The sequence below is a fragment of the Hermetia illucens genome, chromosome 6, assembly GCF_905115235.1.
Source record: "Hermetia illucens chromosome 6, iHerIll2.2.curated.20191125, whole genome shotgun sequence".
Lineage (NCBI taxonomy): Eukaryota > Metazoa > Arthropoda > Insecta > Diptera > Stratiomyidae > Hermetia > Hermetia illucens.
In genome coordinates, this window is record NC_051854.1 from 27,726,372 (window position 1) to 27,751,034 (window position 24,663).

General features: G+C 42.0%; 1 protein-coding gene across 2 annotated transcripts in view; it reads right to left on the reverse strand.

Annotated features, from left to right (window-relative positions):
* Positions 1-15,369, reverse strand: part of LOC119660242 (dynein heavy chain 5, axonemal) — a 207,522-nt gene extending 192,153 nt beyond the window's left edge. For both annotated transcript variants that reach the window (XM_038068695.1, XM_038068696.1), the window contains exons 1-3: positions 15,096-15,369; positions 14,700-14,856; positions 14,454-14,595 (exon numbers count right to left, since the gene is read on the reverse strand). In XM_038068695.1, the coding sequence (XP_037924623.1) occupies positions 14,454-14,595; positions 14,700-14,856; positions 15,096-15,251 (455 nt within the window). In that variant the 5' untranslated portion in view covers positions 15,252-15,369. The remainder of the gene's footprint in view (positions 1-14,453; positions 14,596-14,699; positions 14,857-15,095) is intronic.
* Positions 15,370-24,663: the final 9,294 nt, after the last annotated feature.

The following is a 24,663-nucleotide window of genomic DNA, read 5'->3' on the forward strand; positions in this document are numbered from 1 at the left end:
GTCTATGTTTCCAAAAAATTAAAGAAAAAAAACAAAACACAAGAAAAAATGTTAAATAATGTAAAAAATAATGCAAGTACGAGTGAAAATTTAAAAAATGGTCCGACTGGGGATACAAGTAGCACCCGAAATAAAGAAAAGGGGGAAAGGGTGCCCCCCATTAATGTTTATAAATTAGGTGGTAGATATTTAGCCACTCTACTTAATAGGAGCGCGGGGCTCTCAAATTTTGTTATTAAAAAGACGGGGGCCGAGAGAGCCCAAGTCAAATGTAATAAAATTGCAGATTACAAAAAAGCACGGGAGGTCCTCGAGCGAGTGAAGGCTCCTCACTTCACCTACACTCCAAAGGAAGAGAAGGTGCAAACCTTCCTTCTGAAAGGCTTGGATGCGGAGGAAGAGCCCGATGAGGTGCTCAAAATGCTCCGGGAGACGGGAACTGAGGTCAAGTTCCTCTCAGTGTCACGGTTTAGTATGAGGAGATCCGTTTTGGAAAAACGAATCCTGCCGCACTTCCTCGTGCAGATAAGCCCGGAGAGCCGGGGAAGCGATCTGATCGGCATCAGGTCGCTTAATTACCTAGCCATTCGTTTTGAGCGCCTGCTAAGGGGCGAAATAGTCCAGTGTCGAAGATGCCAGCGCTAAGGTCACTCAGCAGTGAACTGTCAAATGACCTTACGATGTGTAAAGTGCGGGAAAGACCATACCGCAACTGAATGTTCGCTGACTGAAGCAGATGGCAAGGAAAAAACTTTCTGTGTTAACTGCGGAAGCGGAGGGCATCCGGCTTCGTACCGTAGATGTCCTGCATACCGCAATGTTAAGATCACAAGGCAGCAGGCACCGAGATCGGCCCAAAGAACGAAGGTGTCAGCGGCGTTGGACGGTACCGTCCCTTCGGCACCAATCGTCTCGGGGATCCCATTTGCAGAAGTAGTTCGACAAGGGGGAGCTAAGAAGCCCTAACAAGATGCAAGTGGCAGGATGAACACTATCCTCAATAAAATACTAACCATGTGTGAAAACATGCAGCATACGCTACACGTACACAATACAAAAATAAATAGCATAACAGAATATTTGCACAAACAGCATGCCCGCTGCTAGGTCTGCAGTCACAGCGGTACCACTGGATGGTCTCCGGATCATCGCGATTAATGTGAATTCCATCGTAGGAATCCATCGAAGAGCGGAGCTCCTTGATTTCGCTGCCAGACAACAGCCTGACATAGTCTTGATTTCAGAAACCCACCTCAATCCGAGGCATTCGATAACATTCAAGGATTTTGAATTCGTAAGGAACGATAGACGAAATTGTGATGGGGGAGGTGATACCGGAATACTTGTGGGTCGCCATTATCGTTTCAAGCATATTAATAGGCCTGAATTTGAAAGCTTTGAGTGTATCGAAGTCTCATGTATTCTTTTTTCACTGCCTAGAGGAGGGAATTTATACATTCTGTCAGTCTATGCAATGGGAAACAACCGAACCAAGTTCAAGGAGGAATTCCATTTTCTGTTTACGATACTCGAACTGAATAGGCTGCATAATTACTATATCATAGCTGGCGACTTGAATGCTAAGCATACCTCGTGGCTAAACGCCACAAACAATCCCAGAGGGGTATTCCTCAAAACTTGGATAGAGCAATACCAGATAGAGTATAAATGCGAATTATATGGGTCAGAGAGTCCAACCTGGCCCAGGGCAAATTCCTATCTGGATTTGTGCATTGCTGACGCGCGCTTGAATTTTAATTTTAGGAATCCTCAACGGAAACTACAGACTCTTCCTTACGATAGCGACCATAACGCTATTCTTATTGAAGTTCTGTTTGATGGACGAAGAGTTCGCCTTCTGCCGATGGACAGTGGCGTCCACAGGCTGAACTTTAAACAAACAAATTGGAAGAAATTCCAAGAGAGGTTTATTCGGGGATATCGAGAGGAATGCCCACCTCTTGATGGGGAAAACGATAGTACAATTGCACCAGGTGACAGGAACTTGAGCAACGAGGAAATACTTCAGTATCTTCTCAAGCTAGAGAACTTGACGCTGGAAACAATTGAACAAGTCGTCCCTAAGATTAAACCTCGCAATAATATGGAAGAATATGAAACTGCAGCCGTAAAACGGTTGAAAAAAGTGAAAAGCCTTCTGCTCACTCGCGTCAACAAAATCTATCGGAGATATGGGGACTATCATCATCCCATATTGGTTGAGTTCAAATCACTTCTAAAGATCGCGCGGGATCTTATCCGTCAACATTACGTAAATGAAGTGAACTTCCAATGGCGGGAGAAGTTAAAGGGTATTTCACCAAGCGATCCAGATTCCATGTTTACTAAGATAAATACGTTATTCCGGAAGAAGTCACGAATAACCTTATTGACTCAGGTATAGACACAAATAGTGTAACTGCTGATGCGCAAGGCAATTACATTGTGATGGATGATGCTCTGAAACTTGAACTGATAGGGGAGCACTTTGAATCGGTGCATCGGCCCAGAACGGACTTAGAGCCAACGCGACTTTCGGAAAATGTAGAACGAGATGTCCACAATTTCAAATATAGCCTGAACGGCACCACAGTTCTCCAATTTAGCTCTGCGTTGCAGGCTGATCTCATACCGAGTGATAATCTGCTTGATTACTTTGTCTCATGTGTAGAGTTAACTTCCATATTCAGAAGAGTAAACAATAAGAGATCATCCGGTATGGATGGTATTCCCAACGTGGTCCTCAGGCATTTACCAGACATTGGCATTCGTAATTACTGCATTTTGTTCAATAATTTATTGAACAATTCCTTCTTTCCAGGACAATGGAAGAAAGCCCGAGTATTCCCGATTTTAAAGAGAGGGAAGGATTCATCCAGCCCTCAAAGCTACCGCCCAATCAGTTTGCTGCCTAACATCAGCAAGGTGTTTGGGGTTTTGGTATTGAAAGCTTTGAACGGGCATATAAAGAAGAAGGAATTATTGCCGAACGCGCATTTCGGATTTCGATCTGGACATTCGACAATACATGCAATAACGAAGGTAACGTCTGATATTTGCTGGCGGATTAACAATGGTGAGTGCGTAGGCGCTTGCCTTATAGACATGGAGAAAGTCTTTGATACCGTCTGGTTGGATGGACTGATTTTCAGGCTCCTGAAGAATGAGTTTCCCAGTCACCTCGTAGCGATGATGTGTAGTATGCTGTATGGCAAGTGCTTTGTCATTACGGACGGAAATCTCACTACTAGCAGAGAATTTCATGTTCTGAATGGATTACAGCAAGGGACAGTGACTGCGCCTACACTTTTTGCGGTATTTGCCGGCGAATTGCTCAATTCTTTCGATTTTAATAAATCTCCTAAAAGGTCGTTGGTTGCCTTTGCTGACGATCTGATAGCCTACACGGCGCACAAGAAGGTAACTGAGGTGCAAGTTGAACTTCAGAAAATGTTCAATGATATTAAGTTCTTCACGAACAGTTGGCGGATGAAAATCAATGCGCAAAAGTGTGAAACGATTCTGTTTCGAAATTCCTTGGCGTATGCCAATAGGAACTTGAAAAGGAATTGGAGAGATTTCCACATTGTCGCTAACGAGGATAGTTCTGAGCGCATTCCTCATAAGAAGTGCGTTAGATACCTGGGTGTGCGTCTTGACGAGCGTCTCCATTTTAACGAGCACGTTAAAGTCGCGCTAGAAAGCGCTCGCAAGCATTCATGTCTCTTCGAAGACTCTTTTATGCTCCACATCTTAGCCGGAAGGTTAAGATTATTTGTTATCTTACTTTGGTTAGACCGGTGCTCACCAACGGGTGTGCTATCTGGTTTAATTTGAGTGCTAGCCAAATGGAGAAAATAAGGATCTTTGAAAGGAAATGTCTGCGCGCTTGCACGGGGCTTAATAATACTGCTGCGTCAAACTATGAGCACTATATAACTAATGAAGTGATGTATGCAGCTGCTGCTGTGCCAAGAATCGACACAGTTATCGTCAGATTGATTCGGAATCATATAGTACGATCTGCTTCGCATGGTGAGAACCCTTGGGTTTCGCAGCCGTTCTACCCAAATGATGGGTATTTCGAAAAAACTCTCACGACAGGCTTCATTCCTCCCGAAGCGTTCGTGTATCTTGACAGGAATGGTTCAATTCTTAATTCTGCCGGTGATCCGGTTATGTATCATATACATAGACGGGCCACGGACAAAAGGATAGAATACCCCCCGAATTTGACAGTGGGGGCTCGGGGATTCGACTGGAGATACTCCAGAGCGAGAGCAATTGATATTAAGCGGGATGAAAAAGAGAAATCTTGGTACTGGTGGCTGCGGGATGCCGGTTAGCGGTGCCGTGCTCAGTTCTGCCATTTGTTTCTTGGTGGGGCTTTGTAAATATGTACATATTGAACGGGTGCTGATTTTGTCTCCAGTTGTAACTTATAAATACATACGCTATTATTCTTTGTTTTTTGTATGGATGTTATTGTAAAAAAAAAGAAAAAATATATAATATAAAATATATAATTATGATAGTTTTAAGAACAATAATTTAAGTTAAAAGTATCTTTTGAAGCGATCAAATATTTATTATTACTTTTATATTTCTTTATTTGCCACTAAGGCCAAGTGAATTCTTTCAGGTTTTTGACCATTTCCCAACAACTTATTGTAAAATTAGATTTTTATTTCTTACTGTTTCTCTTCTCTGCCTGTAAATTGTTATTCGAAAACTTTGAGAGCCCACAGTGGCCATTAGATTTAAGTTATTTTTGTTATTTTAAAAGATTGTCTTTTATTGTTCATTTTTCCAATCTATATACTATTGTTACCTATTTCTTAAAAATAAAAATGATTTTAAAAACAAAACAAAAACAAGCACTTAATTCAAAGTAGAACGATGAAACCCACTGTATGCGTGGGCGTTCACAGTTCCCTCCAACCCACCAAATAAGGTATCAATAGGTATGACCGTTTCTGAGAAAAATGCGTGTGACAGACAGACAGACAGACAGTAAACCGATTTTGATAAGGTTTTGTTTTACACACATTTCAGATTTTTCGGTTGGATAGGTTCTGAGAACGAGACCTGTTTCACTTTCTGGGCCTGACATTTTGAGCCTCTCTCCTTAAAAATAGAACCGGTTTGTAAAAATATTAATTGAGCCCTTTTTTTGATATTCCACACGATCATATTCAGTGAAAAAATGTGCACTCCCCCCCCCCCCCCTCGCATGTACACAGCTCCCCTAAACTCAACAGAAAATGGCGCCAGTTTGAAAAGAATTCCGGACAATACGTTCTCATCAAATTTCGTGACAATATGTACAGCTGTTTCAGCCGCCGAAAGAGGACGTGTATTGTTTGAAGTTCTTTCTCGTCTGAATCTTGTTCTAGCAAACACTGGATGCGTCAACAGTTTCCGAGGAAAGGAAATGGGGTCGGTGGTAGATGCCAATTTGTTAACGATTCTCATTCCCAAGCCAGATAAACCTCAGAATGAACCTTCATTCTACAGATCAATATGCTTTCTAAATAATACTGACAAATTATTTGAACGAATAATCATATCATATTAGTTCCGATTGCCGAAAAGGAAGGTGGTCTCACTGAGAACCAATTGGGATTTCGAAAGAAAAGGTCTACGACCGATGCAGTTAACCTGATAGCTAATATAGCTAAAGCCGATCTCGAAAGAGGACAAATACTAAATAAATTGGGAGGGCCGAAGTACCGGGTGCGCACTATTGCGACTTCTTAATTGGTAGGCTTCTGTGCAGCAATTCAGATCCCTTGTGGATAATTATATATAACGGAGTGCTGACGTTAGATCTTCCCACCGGTGCAACAACCATTAACTTTGGGAACGACATTCGGCTGACCGTTGTTGTACGCCTCCTCGAAGAAATGGAGATTTACGCCAATGAAAAAGTTTACGACATTACGACTGGAGAATGCAGGTCTATTGTTCGCAGAGCATAAGACGGAAATAGTACTTATCACTAAGCAAAGGATGAGTACGTCTATGAAGATCAAAGTTGGGACACAGAAAATAGATTCATAGCCTGTGCTCAAGTATTTAGGCGCAATGATCGACCAGAGGGCGCGACGCAGAAGCTATAAGGAGAAAGACCATATTGCCAATGTGTGCAACAGGAAAGAATAGATGGTAACACCGACATTTTGCCGGATTGGTAAAAGAGTTAGTTGGTCAAAATGTGGGCGAAAATAAGTGGTGTGTACGTGCAAATCAGCTACTCCCTACCCAGTCTCACATTGTCTGAATTTGAAGAAATGTTAGACAACTTTCTTGTCGGCGCAACGGGATGGAGTCCGAAGGACGATTTTTGTGTGTGGTCTCTCAAGTGGGGAAGCAGAAAGAACAATGCAAAGGACTGAACTCTGTCAGAGGATTTTGCAGAGTTAAATGCAGTTCTGGCCAAAGATGGTAACGTAAATGCCTTTCAAAAAGGGGGGTTTGCCTCAATCGTAGAACTCACCTTTGTCAGCCCTGCAGCGTTGTATGACCTGGCACCCAAAGCGATCACCGAGCAATTATCTTCGAGCTATGGAAAGAGTCACATAACAGGGAAGCAGCACACCTCGAGCCGAGACATCAGGATGACATACCAAACCATTAGACGAGCAAACCCTCAAGAAAGTGCGGCTAGACCAACCTAATCAAGGTAGCGGATAAAGCTCTCCATGTAGCACAATGCATCGCCATATCATGTGACGTAAGCTCATATGTCTTCTGGACACTATAAAGAAAATGTTAGAGCGAATAATCTACAGAACAGTTGAAACTTTATACGAAAGTCCCTGGCAACAATTGGTACTCTCACCTTTTGCGCTGTTATTGCCGATAACAACTTGAAAGAAAAAAGGTTCTGGTATGACACCGATGATGGACACAAGGAGTACGTTGTCTGTGTGGGTATCCCACACTGTGGAACATCATATACAATGATGTACTTAACCTTCAGGTTCCAGAGGAAGCGGTGATGGGTTACGCCGACTCAATTTTAGGCAACACATAGATCATACTTGTAGAAAAGCATCCACCACGAGTAAAGCTCTAGCAAGAATGATGCCGAATATAGGAGGGCCGCAGCGTACTTACAAGCTGCTCATACCCAGGGTGGTGACTTTTATCTTGTGTAACCCCCAGTTTAGAAAAAAGGGCTTCATGTTTTAGGCAATGCACATAAATTGAGGGTGGTCTACAGAAGAACAGCCTTAAGAGTTGTTACCAAGAGTTATCACTCTGGTTTTTTAGTGTATCCCTCAAATTATATCAGCGGAACAAGGACGTGAAAATTAAAAACATTTCCCGAACCCGACCAGTTGTTATTTTCTATTGGGTCGCTTAGTCTTTATCATCAGGATTTGGGGGATCTTACAGTGATAATGTGGATTAATAAATGAGTGCAATTATTTACCTAGGGGACGTGATTTCGAATGTTACCAGGGCTAGGTTCTCACTTCTTTAACTATTCCACCAAAATTCAACCATATGGTCATTCTTTAGTCAGTTAGGCTATACTTTTCAATCCGATAGTGCGAGACCTTTCTTTGTTACAAGATTAATAATAGATGCAATCATCCTAAGTATTAAACTTTACTCTTTAAAATGTAAACAGAAGTGTTTGATGGACGTGACACATTAGAAGATGGAAAGACACAAGATTCTTGTAGAAGAATTTAGAAGAGCTAGAATTTCGTGATGTTTCAAACGACGATTATCAATTTGATGTCAAAAAAGATTCCTGAAATTCTTTACTTCTTGAAAAATGCTCATGCCATGCTCCTTTGCTCTTCTGTACAATATATGGATGTTCATGATTAAAGTAGCAACCATTTATGTAGAATCACCTCCCTAAATCATCATATTATTTTATGAATTACTGGCAAAAACTGCAACTTTTATATGAACTACACACACAACCAGGTTTGCGGAGGAACAAGAAACCACATAAGGTAGAAGGATGGTACGTAATGCAGGAATATGAACTGAGCCACGGATTCCGTGGATGATGTATGTTTCAAAGTTTTGAAGTTTGTATACACCCGCGGGTTTCGTTTACAACCATCTGAAAGTAAAAGTACGGTATCGCTAGATATATTTATTATCTTCACAGCATCCTAGATTCACCTTCAAAAAAGTTCCGAAGCCAGTCATGATTTCAGGCGAATATCCATATCCAGCTTCATGTTTAAAGTCTAGACAGAGGGAAGCTTTCAGAGCCGCAATTTTTATGTCAACGGAAGAGTGAATACGCACATTTGCACTACAGCCATATAAATCCTTTCCACACTTCTCCCTAATCTCACTTACAATTCCGTACATCGTCTTTCAATATTCATCTCTAATATCATCGCTGCTCAGCATCCAAATTGTGACAACTTATCGGAAAATTATTTCAAAAGTAGGTGCTTTATGGCAAAGTATCCCTAAAGGTGTGCGAAGTTTTCTGCACGTTCCATGTCAGATTAAACACGGCACTATATAAATTCCACTGCTCATCAGGAATTCCATCCATTTGCTGCAAACAGGAACAATAAGATGGAAAAAGAAACGTTTCAGGATTTTGAAACAGCAGCAGGAAAGTATTAGAAATACATTTATCCTATTATAACGAGGGAAATCCTTATTCGGAAAGGAGAAATCACGGATATTCGAAGTGAATGGAGTCCACTCATAATGATATTATTTTCAATCGATTCTTTTCTTGCTAGGCACTCATTAGTCAGCAAGAAAACTGTACTTTTGGTTTTCCGACTTAACAAAATCGATAAATCGGAAAATTACACGCCGAACTCTTTCTTTTAACCACCTGCAGGTCGAAAACTATAAGCTTAGCGCTTCAGGTATAAAAACTTCAGGGGGGTTTCTAGTCAATTTCTATAAATTTATAGGAATACACCATTATTAACCTTACTTGCGCGTGTGATTTTTCAAATTTTTCGATTGAAAAGTTTCTGAAAATGAGTCGGCGAAAAAAAGTGATCAGCCCCTGCACTCCCTCCTTTGGCATAAAATCAATTGAGGGTAGATTTGAAAAATACAAATCGAGATCCTTCATTTAATCCTCAACATAACTATATTCGGCTAAAGCAAATGTACACCCCTTTTATACTATGTTTGTGGGATGTTCACAGTTCCCAAATTTCAACCAAATTTCGAATTAATAATAGTAACCATTTTTGAGAAGAATATATGAAGTATGTCCAACAGACAGATAGACCGACAGACAGGCAGACAGTAAGTAAATGCACAGTTGCCGGATCTCCCATCGGACGAGTCCTTTCTTGCGTATAAGGGAATACTCGGCAGATGGGTATGAACAAACACATTTATGTTCCCACAAATATGGCGGGACGCGTGCTTAGTCATATTCATACACACGTCCATCGAGTAGGTGGGAAAAAAACACCCAGTAATTATCAAAAATGGCAATGGGAAGGACACCCAGAACAGAAGCCAATGTAGAGGAAAAAACGAAAGATTTAAACTTACGATGCAGAGGATCGGAACACCAGTGCGAGTGCTCGGGCGAGCACAACAATACCTCGGTGGTTCCTTACTTAGCCACCGTTGCATTTGATACCGCGTTCTAGAGAAAGAGGTGTTTAAAACGAGTACATCACTCCTGGGAACACCCGTTCCAGTGACACGGAAACATTTTTCGTAGGCTCGATATTAATCAGGTCATAGTGGTGGTAGGAATTAATGCTGAAGCCGTTCTGGGGAAACTCGACGGTCCTACGATCTCCCCCGAAGCCAACATTGGTGAAAGATGAACATCAGGGAAACTCAAAAAAAAATAATAGGGTTTTCCGAATTCATAACGGACAAACAAGATGTATACAAGGCAATTGAAAACGTGGTCAGGGCAATTTGCATTCCGTGAAACAGTGAAAAGGATAAAAATACCTCGAAGAGAGCAAATGTCGCTCAGGCAACACAAGTAACGCCCCCGAAAAATCCAAAAAGGCAATAAACTCAAAAACGAAAGAGAGAGCAAACGATTCTTTTGGACCATCGCTGGATACTAAAAGGCAAAAAGGCCTCTCACCGGAGCACTGATATATACTCAGGGAAAGTAAAGGAACCTAGGAAGCACAAACCAAGTTTGGCGCTTCACGCAAAAGAAAATTACGGCCCAAGTTGATCATCATCTGCGAAAAAAGGTGATACGGCATACTCAGGAAGAATTGACCTTGGAAATAGCGTCAGATAAATCAGAAGTTCCCAAAAAGAAATTTGATGTTGAAGCTGAAGTGGTCTCCGGGTAAGACGGCTGAAAATTTCCTCGGCAAGGTGGGAACGTTCTTAGAGTAATATCAAGAAGCAGAAAAATGTGATTCAATGTGAAGACATTGATGGAGACCCTAGGAAAACTATTCGGATCACTCGTTTTGCAAGACTCTGCAATCATAGGACTCAGGAGGGAGTAAGAAGCCACGCAAACTGAAACTATCAGCAGCGTTCAAAATGCTGGCGGCAGGTCAAGCAAAAATAGGTTAAATCGTATGCCGACTCATATAGCAGGTATCCCTCAAGCGATGTCTTAAATATCTGGAATTTGACCACATAGCGGCAAGTGAGGCACGCTGTTTTTTCGAGAAAAGAGGAATGGATCTACCTGGAAAGGATGCAGAGAATACCGAACGGCAACAAGGCGGGCTGACTGGAAAAGTGACAACGGTGGGATGACCAGCAGAGGGGACACTGAACCCACACACTGACTTCTCGTATTGAGAAATAAATTTAACGACGACACGATAAGAGTAACTTCCAACCTGACACAATTACTGTCAAAGCATGGTAGTTGGAAAAAGTACCTGCACCGGTTCAGATTGGATGATTCTTCTGATTTTTATATCTCCATGTAATGTAAAATAAATCTACGATGTAAGATGCAGCGACCAATCGGGAGCTGCCTGTATCGTGTTAGGCAGCAAGATCATGGAGCTTTGTGAATTCATCAAGGAATAATGGAATATTCCAAAGAATATAATGGCCATGATAAGAGGCATCTGGTTGACGGACGACAAGAGGTAGAATGAAAATAACGAGAGAGGAAAAACCTGAAAAATTCCCAAAATAAGTGAAGAAGGCGGCTGAAGTTGCCGGCGAGGCTTAGGTAACCGCAATTCACGAGAAAATGAGTGGATTTCACAAGAAGGATATAAAAGTGTGTAGAAAGGTTGCACCGCGGAAAAGGAAAGATCGAAGGAAAATAAGACCTGAGATGATCATCATCTCCAGACGTGTTGAAGGGTCATACACTGACATCCTCAGAAAAGTGAAGGCATACCCAGAACTCACCAGCTCGAAAGGTAAAACCGTGGAGTAATTCTTGAATCACAATCGAAAGTCCTTAGAACAAGAAGTCGATTCAAGGACTAGCAAACCGGAGATCTTTATAATCTGCAAATATACAGATCAGATCACCATGAAAGAGCAGGTTCGCGAGACTTTGGAAAAACAATCAACCTACGAGTAGAAGCAACAGTCAAACTGTTGGCACGAGGGTGAGTAAGAACAGACTTATGTGTCTTCTTAGGGAGCAGGTGGAAGCGAAATGATGTTTTAAATACCTTGACGGCGGTCGCATTGCGACGGCACGCATCAACTCAAAGCAGCAATGCAGGAGATGCTAAGCGGCGGCCCATGTCAGCAAGGGCTGTGGAACTGACCCGAATTGTTCGATATACAAAGGGACAAACCATCCGCAAGAAAGACATCAATGTGGTTATAATTAGTGAGCCATATCGATGGTGGCATTTCATCATCAGCGGCGCAACAACCAGTACCGGTCTAGGCCTGCCTTAATAAGGAACTTCAGACATCCCTAAAAGCTATCTGGCGTGACCTACGCCATCGTTCGATCTCAAGCAGGATCTGCCTAGTCTTCTTTTTCTACCATAGATATTGCCCTTATAGATTTTCCGGGCTGGATCATCCTCAACCATACGGATTAGGTGACTCGCCAACCGCAACCTATTAAGCCGGATTTTATCCAAAACCAGACGGTCGTGGCATCACACATAGATTTTTTCGGCTGCGGATGGCGGTATTTGGGTCCCCTTTATTATTTTTATGGACACTATCACACAGGGCTTCCAACATCCAGCGCCCTATACACTACTTTATGCAGATTATATTTTCCTGGCATCTAATAGTAAAAAAGATCTCGAGCAACTTGTCCAAAAATGGAACGATCGCCTCATAGAACACGGTATCAGATTGGATCGGAATAAAACTGAGGTTTTGTCGACAGATATCCTTGAAGCGGCCATTATTACTGTCAGTGGCAGTAATCTGCCCAGTACTGAGCGATTTAAATATCTCGGATCGCTGTTATCAGGCAATGGAAAAATGCATTGTGAAATTGTTTGACGCATTAACGCAACCTGGATGAAGTGGCGTTCCACAACTGGTATTTTTTATTATCATCGTATCAACGATCGTCTCAAATCTAAAATTTATCGCAATGTCGTCCGTCCGTAGTAGCGTGACACGGTTTCATCACATCTGAAATGAGGATATCCGGAGTTGCATCGTGGAACTTCTCTTCGGTGGTATGGTCATTTAATTAATTGGTCTGAACATCAAACTCAATGGTAAACGACCAAAAGCCCGGCTTGTTTAGGCCAGTGGCTGCATACCCTGGGTAGGAACTCAAAAGCTTCGCGACTGCATCCTGATCAGGCCTTTGACAGCGCAGAATGGTTCAACCGATCACTACGGGCCGACTCCGATTGTAAACGGAACAACGGCTAAAGAGAAAGAAAGTGGTGGCATTTAGGTCAAAGACTTAGCGGACCAAGCAGCGCTATTGGCTTGCGAAGAACAAGCCTTCCAAAAAATAATGACGCATTCAGGCTATAGATTGGTAAGAGCAAAAGTGAAAGGAATCCACATAAATCTGCTATACTGCTATATATCGTATATCTAGGAAGCGTGGTTTCTGCCAACAGTGGACCCGAACTGGATATTTCCTGACGCATTAACAGCACTAGATCCGCCTTCGCTGACCTGCTTCAAATCTGAAAATGCAGTTACCACAGCACCAAGATCAAGTTGGACCTATTCTGAGCTAGTGTTCTTTCTATGTTGCTATATAGCGGTAGAACATGGAAAGTGAACCCCACTGTTACTCAAAAGCTCGAAGCCTTCTTCAACACCTGTCTTCGGTGTTATATCGTAGTATGCTGGCCTGATACTACCTACAAACGCAGAACTTGGCTGGCGCGCAGGTTGGTTACCCGTTCGCGATATGATCGGAAGGCGGAAGTGGCAGTTAATAGGTCACACACTAAGGAGGGGCGACAATTGCATTGTTGGCTACACCAAGCAGTGGAACCAATTTTCCCAAGATGAACAAGGTGGGTCGCCCCAATAGCACTTGCTGCAGAACAGTACGGATCATCTCGGGAAGTCCATTTCAGTAAACCGTGAGTGATGCCACGTAGGTGTAGTTGACGCGTTATACCCCACAAAAGGATATTGGGTAGCCTTATATGTATTGTTGTCGTTGACATTTTCATGCTGCCTTGTTCGGAAGACTTGGAGGGGTTCAATGGACTATGATCTCTTTCGTCAAACAACACGACTACACTGATGACAATTGTTTGTTCTTTAACCATCATACGATTACGTGAACCCCATTGGAGTGTTCATCTATAACGACCCGGGAATACGCAAAAGGGTATTGAAGGAGAACATTAACGGAAGGAGGACAGTTGGAAACCGGGAAAAATATGGCTGATGCACCCGACAATGACGACGAAATTTTATTAGGTGTAAAAAATTTAAGGACGCAGTCACTGGACCGTGACAATTCGAGACTAATATTGAAGCCAAGGCTCGGAACGGGATGTAGCCTTGTGAAAAAGAAGAAGATATTCTGAGCGAACCTACTCAATTTCGAAATTCCTATTATTCAATAATCTTGCTAATATGGGCGTGTTTATCACCAAAAAAACCCTGACTCAAACCCCAAGTCCTCACTCTGAAAAAAAAATCAATTTTTTTCTTATTCAATCCAATACAACGTAGAAGATTCAAACAAATCCTTCATCTTTGACTTAGTCTTTAACTTTAAATAACTTGTTAACTTAGCCGATAATAATTTTCAATCCCATTAAGCCGAATATAAACTCGGTGCGTTCTGATCAAATAGAAGAAGGATCCCCTCAATAGTTAAGGAAAACAATTCAAAATAATTTCGATTTTCATACCAACCTACAATATTCATTCAAAAACTTGAAGCAATTTTCTCATTTGTCACCAATTCTTCGAAGCGAAAAAGGAATAATATATCAAATTTGTTTGTAAGTATCGGAACAGTAGGAAACCATCGATACCAAGCAACTATTCCTGCACTCCCCATCTACCTTATGAAATAATAAGAATTCGAAAGAAAACTAGACAAGACTTACAGATCTTTCTGGAATCCTTCCTCAGGGAGCTGCTTAGAATTATTAATGCGAAACATATAGATACAGACGCCCGTGAAGGCACAGGTCCAACCGTCCGTCAGAAATAATTTGTGCTTAACATTCGGTCCCGTCGGCGAAACTCCTACAACAAAATGCGAGAGATGAAAGGACCAAATACATGGCTGAGAAGCAAAACAGCTACTTTTACGGCAAATTTATAGAAAAATGTCAGTAATTTTCATTTACCTTGTGGCGTTTTTGAAACAGTCGAAACACCGCCACGCGACGGTCCTGGTTTATTCACATCAGGCGGTGGGGTCGGCTCCGGTTCATCAACTTCTTGGTAGAACCAAAGCAATTTGTTTCTCATGTTGGGGAGAAACAGTTGATTGATTTCATCCAGCTGGATTGAAAATATTTTTAAAGAAAGGTTAAAAGGGGGAGAAAGGCACAGTCTTATTTTAGGTGCAAAAATTCTATTAACTTCTTGTGTGAGTGTTATTCCTCTCCTTTCTTAGATTATATTCAAAAAGATTTCAAAATGTCTTTGAAGAAAAAAATTAACTGTTTGAAATTAAGGATGTAAATGAATATGATGTAAGCCCTAAATACAAAAGAAATAAATCCTAATAAATTATTTACCATATCTCCTTCGAAAATATGATCCATAATTTGATGCCGTGGCAAACCGGTCCCATCCATCAACAGCTGGAAAGTAAATTCCAGACGAGGATCCATCTCGCCACGGCGGGCCTTTCGTTCGCATTCTTCTCGACGTCGCTGTTGTTCGTCGGCCATTTTTTTGAATTTTACCAAAAAATCGTTGGTTTGTTGTCGCACCGAAGATGCAATCAAAAATCAAAAACAATGCAAAATTTCAAAAGTGCCTTTTGATCAAAAATTGACTTTGTTTTTATATTTTCTCTTCAGAAAAAAAAGTGAGAAAAAATATTTTGGAAATTAAAAAATATATCAAGAGGTTTTTGGACCTTCCCTCTTTCAAAATTAATCAAATTTATCATTTGATGAAAATTTCAAAAAAGGGATGCCTTCAATATTTGCAGGGAGGCCTCTTTTCTGTTTTTTTTAATTAAGATATTTTGGGCTGAAAAAGATAAAGTGCTTTTAAGTACATCCAACCAATTACAACAATTGTTTTTATGAACATGGGATCTTTAAAGAACCATAAAATAAAAAATCTGTAAAGTAGGGCGAAAGTTAATTGAAAATCGGTAAAAAAATGGAACGGAATCACATCATATATATATAATTACCCTGAAAATAATAAAAGCATCAGTATAATTTTGAAGGTTCATGTTGAGGATAAAGAAAACCACGACAACAATTCGTTTAACAACAACTGATGGTGGGTGGTGTGTTAGCACCCTTCCAACAATCAATTAAAAGATTGTCTAAAACTACACATTTCGATAAGTAAACCGACAGGGGTGATCGAATCTCGAGGTGCCCAAGAGACTAACTTTAATGTCTTGCATTTCGAAGTATCTGGAGGCTGTTGAATCGTTGAACCCGTTTGAGTGGTGAACAAGTCCAATAATTCATCGTTTACCTCCGAGACTCGATATGTTGTGGTGTTGATAATATTAGCGAATTTTCGATATCCTTTACAAGATACGCTGACTTCAACCTCGTCGTTCTTGTCATTGGTGGAGACCACTAACGATAATCGATCGATGATGCGATAAACGAAGGTCCTTATGGATAAACGTTGCTCTATGCGAATGATATGCTGTTGGTATCGGGCGAAGCTTCCTCATCCTCCTAATCCTTTTCAAGAAAATTTGGGGATAACATTTACTCGTCTTAACGTCTGCGAACCACTCTCCTGCCAACCACAGTGTCGTTCCAAAAACTAATTCGGCTGTTAAGACCTCGAGAATCTCCTTGAAATTGCATCGTAGCCCCGTGGGATTTTTTTATAGTTTTATTAGTGGCTCGACTAATGAGATGAGCGCAGCGGTAGTACGTGAAAAAAACAGATTTGCGTAATGTCTCGGGAGCAAATCACCTGACTCCTGCGGTACATGTGTCGCGGTAGATTGAATGATTGTCCAACATCATTAGTGACAACTGCAATAATGTCGAATTTGACAAAAGAAGATCTTGGAATCTTTGGCTTGTTTGACCCCTAGAAGCTTAGCGTTGATGTCCGATGACGGGGAAATTGACCCTTTTCTTGACAAAACATCAGCAATGATGTTCGATTCACCGGAGACGTATTCGATTCTCGTTGTAAATTGAAAATAAATGAGAGTTGCCTACTGATACTGATACTGATTTTTCTGGTGGAAGGCATAAACTAATGGTTTATGATCAGTTTCCATTACTAAACCAGCACTTTCAAGCCGAAAATGTTGAACACTGATGTAAATAGCATGAAGTTCGCGGACATATATATATACAGGGTGCGGCAGCATAACTTCCTTTTTTCAAAACTCAATAAAAACTATTGTATGCATCGGAAAATATTTATTTATTTTTTATAATGTTACCTACATGTCTAAAGTTTTTATTTACATTGTTTTGAAGATCAAATCTGTTAGGTGACGTCCCCCATTCTCCATACATTGCGTAAACCGATTTCTGGCGTTTATCATGACTCTTGTTAGCATAGCAGGTGTTATGCTGGCAATTTCTTCTCGGATGTTGGTCTTCAAATCTTGTAGGCTTCTTGGACGGTTCACATACACAGGGTATCAAAAAACCCCATAGAAAAAAAACACAAGGGGACAGATCGGGAGAGCGTGCCGGCCATTCCAAATCGCCTCTAATTGAGATAAGACGCTCTGGAAAGTGTTCTCTCAAAACAGCCATCGATGCTCTTGAAGTGTGTGCTGTTGCACCGTCTTGTTAGAACCAAGTGTCCCCCAAATCCAAATTTTCTAGCCGTGGGAAAAAAAAATTCTGTAGCATGTTTACATACCGGTCCGAATTCACTGTCACTGTAACCTCATTTTCCTCAAAAAACCAGGGACCAATAATTCCAGCTGAGGAAACTGCACACCACACTGTGACTTTGGGTGAATGCAAAGGCTTTTGATGCAATGCTCGAGGGTTGGTATCAGCCCAGTAGCGCATGTTTTGTTTGTTAACCGACCCACACAAATGAAAATGGGCTTCATCGCTAAAACAAAAACAATAGCACCCTCGGGAACGACATCAAGAAGAAGCTCACACGCGTTCATCCGAGAATTGAAGTCACGTTCTGAAAGTTCCTGCACTATCGCCATCTTATAGGGATGAAAATTAAGATCATCACGAAGAATTCTTCTCACAGAACGATCGGATAGTCGAAGGGCAGATGCGTGTTTGCGCGCAGAATGCCGTGGCGATCGCAACATTGACGCTCTCACTGCTGCAATGTTCTCAGGTGATCTAACGGGCCGAGGGACTCCAGTTCTTCCTTTTGTCGCACTTGCAGTTTGTCTGAATGTAGTGACTCATGTAACAATTGATTTGCGGTCTGGGACGGGAGCCAACGGGGCTAAATTAAAGCGATTCCGAAATGCACGCTGTGTTGCAATAACCGAACATCCGCTTGAAAAGTTAACCTCAACGGCAAAGGCACGCTCCTCGCTATTCCAACGCATGATGGCGACTGAACCATATCGGGGCAAAACTTTACAGTATCCCCTCTTGAACGAGACCACTAGCGCTCCGCGATGACATCAACTAACTGAGTGGCGCGCATTTTAAAAAAGGAAGTTATGCTGCCGCACCCTGTAGAAAGCTTCTTTGCTCGAGTCTATTCGGAAATACGCTAAGGACAACCATCTACGTGCTACTGTTCAAGAACTGCACGCTATCGGTGCATCTGGTTTAAAATTGACGAGCAACCTTGCTTTAGCTACCAAATTCGTATATCACTGGAATGCCTCGTCAGCTTCGGTTGACCTTATACTATCCTTGCCCTTGGACTGGCATAACAACTCGTTCGACGGGGTCTGTTCCGTTGTCCTCAGAATGAATCGGTGATAATAATCCAAGGTCCCTAAAAATCTTCGTAGATCCTTTACGGTCGCATACGTTTATAGTTTCTAATGGCCCTTAACCATGAAGCCGGCAAAGAAGTGATTGATGTTGATGGCAACATATCCAATTTCGATGCTATATTGAATTGCCAAACTTTTCAAGATGTTCAAACAGCGTTCTAAGCATTTTCCTGTACTGCAAGAATGTCACAAAATCATAACCCTCGGAATACGCCGTTCATAAAACGTTGAAATGAATGGGTGACTTTCCAAGACCGAATGTCATAACAGTAAATTCAAAAAAGCCAAACGGCGGGACCACGGCTTCATATCTGTATTTAGGCGCATGTAATCGCCTGATGGCCTCCAAGTTTTATCTTTCTTCGGGATCAGATGCAGCAGACTCGTCCAAAGACTATTTGAAGGACTACAGAACCCTCTATTCATCGTGCATTCAAATTCTGGCTTGATAATAACCAACCTCTACGCAAAAACGTCGAGGCTTCCTAGATATAGGCGGTCCGGACATTTCTATGTCGTGGTAAATCTTGCTTTTCACACCACAAGCACCGGATTCCAAACGTTCGGAAATTCTCCAAGCAGACTGTGGTAGGAAGAAACGCTGAGTAGATACTTCTGAGTAGCTGAAAGCATTCAAAAATCGTTTTGCATCGCATTTATTCTTGGGATCTAGTACGCAGCTACTAGTAAACCATAGTGCTTAGATTGTCCCAATGATTAGGCGAGAGATGTCAGCGAAAAAGGACTACCAAGTGAACGGGCAGCGAAATCCTAAATCGAGTGTCAGCGCTTCCTGGTCTGGTTTTAATTTACGATGTTTATCTATCAACAGTAAACCAGTAGCAATTAAAAGCAGTTTTTAATGGCTTGCTATCACCACCGAAACTCACAGCATCGAAACTAATTTTTTAGTTAGTCTGCCTGCCATGAGCACGGATCGCGCCCCTGATGCAATGAAGGGCATTTACCTTTTCACGATGGCGTTTGCTTGTGAAACCTAGCAAAGCTCAGCACTGGGAGTTATCGAGGGATTCCCGAATGTATACCAATTCTACAACAATGCAGTCTTGGGACGACAATGGTGATACAGGAACGGCTGATATGCGGCAAGGTTCGCACATTTGCATAATCTGCAAATTTCCGAAAGATGCGCTGCACGTTGTTAGGCATTCGTTGGAGCCAGAAAGTTTTCAAAAATGATCAGTCCAAGCCAATTTATCGTCTCCTGACATAACGATGCCATATTTGTTACTGCAAGGATAATGCGTAAATAGTTGTCCGGATTCACAAATGTTTAATAAAAATAACCTATTCATGTAACGCTCTTTCAACAATGATTTAAAAGATTGTTTAAGGCTACATGTCTCCATAAGCCAATCCACAGGACTGATAGAAATTTGAGACCAGCGCCAGGAGATTTTATTAGAAGATCCGGTCACATTTATATTTATATGGTTGCCCTTCACTCCTTGATGGGTACAGTGCGTCAACCACACCTACGCGCCATCGCCTGCAATTACCTGAAATCCCCTCCGTCGGCTTTCTTGGGAGAATGGATTCCATTACATGGCGTAGCCCACAATGCAATTGTCGATCCTCCTTAATGTGTGTCTTATCAACTGCTACTTCCATCTTCCGATCACATCGCATACGAGCGCCAAGCCTGCACGTCCACCAAGTTATTCGTATGAGATAATGTCAGGCCAGCGTACTTCGATGGTACGACGCAGATAGGTATTCACGGAGCTTGGAGCTTTTGAGTAACATGTGCTGCTCCCATATAGCAACGCAGAGAGAAAACTCACACAGAACAGTCTCAACTTAACCTTAGTGATTTCCAGATTTTAGATAGAGCAGGGAAAGCGTGTTTATCTTCAGTCCAACTCTACTTGCCTGTCTTTCCAAATGCAGACCCAATTGGCTAAGTTCTATGAATCGGTGAGAGAGCAAACAGATGTTATCAACGTAGTCGAGGTGTTTGAGGAAAGATATCATCGTCCATTGAATCCATTGAATTACTCCACGTCCTCCGGACAAGGCAGCATGAAGAACGTCACTGATAATAAGAAGAAATAATATCGGTGTCAGAACGCAACCCTGGTGGACTTCGCTTTGGACCTGAAAATCCTCCGAAATTTTACTTCGGTACAGCACATGACATTTTGCGAAATCATATGTCGCTCTGATAGTAGCTATTAGTTTCTCTAGAATGTTCCTCCTACGTAGAGCACCACAGATACAGCTCCCTGTTCACGCTATCGAAAGCCTTTTCGAAATCGATGAAGAGCAGGTTCCAACGAAAATCTGAATTGCGTGCACTGTTCTAAAATGATCTGTAGGGTGTTGACGGTCAATGCAGAGAGATTGGGGGCGGAAATCAGCCTGCTCTCTGTCGATCAAGCTTTCGAGATGTTCTTTGATGCGTTCTAGGATTTTTTAGCCATTATCTTTACGACGGCAGAGAGTACACAGATACCTCTCCAATTGTCAAACTCAAAACAAGTCCTCTTCTTTGGAATCTTAACGATCATCCCCTTCTTCCAGTTCCTGGGAAACGTCGCAGATTCCCAAGATTTCCGTACGAGTGGAAGCAGAAGATCTGCAGTAACTGCAGGTGCAACGATAAATAATCCTGCGAGGAGACCATCAAGCCCAGCTTGGAGGAATAGTCTGTATCCGCGTGATATGATGATTAGCCATTTCATCCACAAGAGGAGGAACCTCAGCGGATGTCATACGATTGAGATCCGTGAGGAAGTGTTCTTTTCATCTCTTCAGTTGTTCATCATCGTGGATGAGAAGTCGAACGTTGGCGTCCTTCACAAAACCATCGATTTGTCACCACATGCAAGCTTTTTCATGTATGCAGTTCTGAAATCATTGCGATATGTGGCATCTTCCGCTTGCCTGACTTGTCACGAGGTACACTACGCTACACTTCTCGGGATTTCGCTCGGTAACGGAGTTCGAGTGCGTCACACCCGCCATCACTGGCAGTGGTTAGTGGAGCATTCAAAACCGTTCTGTTCATCGATCCGTTTCCACGATTCCGCAGTCAGCCAGATGACGCTCCTTCCGGACGTGGCCGACGATCTGTGCAGCCGAGAAAAGAGCATGATGGCGGCTCATCGATATTCTCAGTATATCCGCCATGCCATCAGAAAGATAGCTCTTTCACTGTCGACCGACAGTTGAATTATACAAATGGTCGATGTTGAACTTAGAAGGTCGCAACTCCCCAACTTTGCGAAAAGCGTTAGACGCAACTTGCAAACGAAAGTAACCGACCATCAGATGGTGATGCCTTTCGAGGCCGATGTCAACGCCCCTCTTGTTACGCACATCCCGAAGGCAACTCGTAAATCTACTGCTGATCCCGATATTAAACTTAAGACAAAAACCCAACTTATTTATTATCATTTTTGAGGCATGCATGGTGAAAGGAGTTTTCCCCACTCGATGTAAGAAGCAGAAACTAGTTTTTCCACCGAAACTCAATAAGCAACTAATTATAGACATGATAGAAAAAATGCTGGAAAGGGTCATTTACAATAGACTTTTCCTTGTCATAGAACCTAGAGATGGCCTATTGGCGCGGCAGTTTGATTTTTGCCTTCAGTAGATTTTTAAATTGCGTCCAACTCAACAAACTGGGAATGGGTACAAAGCTCATTGATTAAAACGGGTGTAAAACCCTAAATGGGATTGGTGATGGTCCGAAAGATCATCCTAAGTGACCGGAGAGGATTAACAGGGGAAGACCATTCCAAAAACCAAAAAGATTAAAAAAATTGACCGTGAAGGTCCGCCAGCGAATATTGAAGCTCCATCGAAGTGTTCCACCGACACGTGCTTTCATGCCTCTGTGCTAGGCAGGCTCGGGAATGTGGGAGGATCCTTTGAACAATTCTGTTCTTTCCGATGCGTGGGTCCGCACCGTATCCTGAAAGTTCCACAAACAGTGAAATTCGTGGGAACCTACCGAATTAACATCACGCGAGCAAAACTGGAAAGTGAAATAATAAATACAAATAATGGCTCGACCGCACGCGTGGAGCCATAAAGCTCCGGACCCGAGTGCCGCGATCGAAAGGGAGGATCCACGACGGATCACATTCTCGATCAATGTGTCTTCTACCTCAAATATGTCGTGAAGCGCTTCCGTAGAAATTCCCACCCTGCCTTGACATCCTAAGGCCATTCTAGTGGAGATGGAGTTTTGCAACAATTACGCCTGTAAGAAAATGTAAATGTATCGCTGGCATGAATGATGCCTAACATTGGAGCCCCAAGATGCAGCCGCAGATTATTTGTAGCCGGAGTAGTTTGCTCTACCTACACAATAATCCGCAACACCGGTCTGGGAGGAAACACTAGCGTGTTAGAGCTATCGGAAGAGAGTAAACATGACGTTGCTCCCTCCACGAAAATTCAATAAGTCGGGAAACTGGAACCTAGACGTTTCAGGTATGAAAGACTTTGTGTTTGTTTGTGTGTATACCAAACCCCCCTTAATCTCAACGAAAACACGTGCCAACCTTACATAAAAGGACATATTTCCACCAAATTTCGTACCAGTAATTTCTACTGTTCTCGAGTAAATGGCTGTGACAGGCAGACGGGCAGACATACATTGAACCGACTTTAATAATGTATCGGAAATGTGATGCTTCTATGACATGAAGTTAATGAATTCTCGAAATGGGTCAGCAAAAAAATTATTTCAACCATCTTGGCGAAGAGGCAAATGTCAATCTACATCATAGCACTTATGATTCTTCCTATATTGCTTGTCCCAGGTTCTTACGTGAAGTGGAACAGCTGGCTTCCTCAGGACACTATCTTTTGAACGATAAAAATACTCGCTGAGGATATACCGCCAGTAAGTCATGGTGAAGTTCTGGACCAAGCAAAAAAATCCTAGAAAAAGAAGCTTGCATTACGAATCACCAGATCAGCCCTTTGGTATAGGGCACCAATGTAGTCAACAACACTTAACATCCTAGAAAGTCATCGATGCATGCCATTGATTGTATGATATGAAACGAGGGACCGAAAACGAAAAAATTAAGCCAACTGCATGGAACAGGTGTAGAGCGAATGGTAAATATATGCACAAAGATATGTGCATTTTTCCAATATAAGTATGTTTACTAAGCGAAAACACAATGGGGCAAACTACGACCACCGATTTAACTTCTTCAAGCCATCTCACTGCCCTATTTGTGAAAGCATAGAGAAACAACGATGTAGTGAATAAACCAGTTGCTGAAACAAGCCGGATCGCAACCCTAAATTCCAGTATACAAAGGAAATTGGCTCGTTGGCACTAAGAAAAGCAGTTTAAAACCGCCAGGGGCCTGGGAAGCAATGAAAAAGTGTAGCTCCGTGGGTAGAGTGTGAAGATTTTTTAGAGATTCTACCCACTAGCAAAAAATCTGCTGATGTTATGAGGAGAGCCATGAAATCTCCATATATATTCTTAGGCAATGTAAGTGCAAAGTAGGTTAATGCACCTGGGAAAATACTTATACCTAAAAATAAAAAACATTTCAAAATCTTGTCGGTTATAGGCTTGATCTACGTACTATAGTTAATAGAGGCGCGATACTAAAGGACCACGATAGTTCCTTTAAGACGCAGTCCAACTTCCTTTAACACCATTATTATTATTAACCGGTAATAATCCCGCACGTGTATCCAGGTGGTGAAAATATTGAAAATAAAAGGTGAATACTCCCGAGGTTACGTCCTTCTCGAGTTCCAGCTGACCCCAAATTATCTTTTTCATTTGTAATTGGACAATGTTTCACAATTTTCCCTCATGGTTTCAAAGACGCTCTTCTCGCTTGGAAACAGCGCACACCCCATAATGCGAAAACAGTTCCTACAAGAAATTCAAGAAAACTTCTCTATTTTCCAAGGTTCATTTCTTCATTTCTAACTTCCGTCCCAAATACTTCTTTAACTCGAACGATAATAAAAATATTCATTGCCACTTTGGAACTTCTGGCTTTCCAACCACCTCTCTCCTCCTGTTGCTCCTGCCCCATCAAAATTCAATCACTTCACATACCAAATGTCATCATTGATAGTGCTAAGTTTATTCAATATCTGCGCCTTCAAAATCTCCTTGAGAAAATGGGCAGCTATCACAGAAGAGAAGCCCAACAAAAGATGGATTATAAAATTAGGTT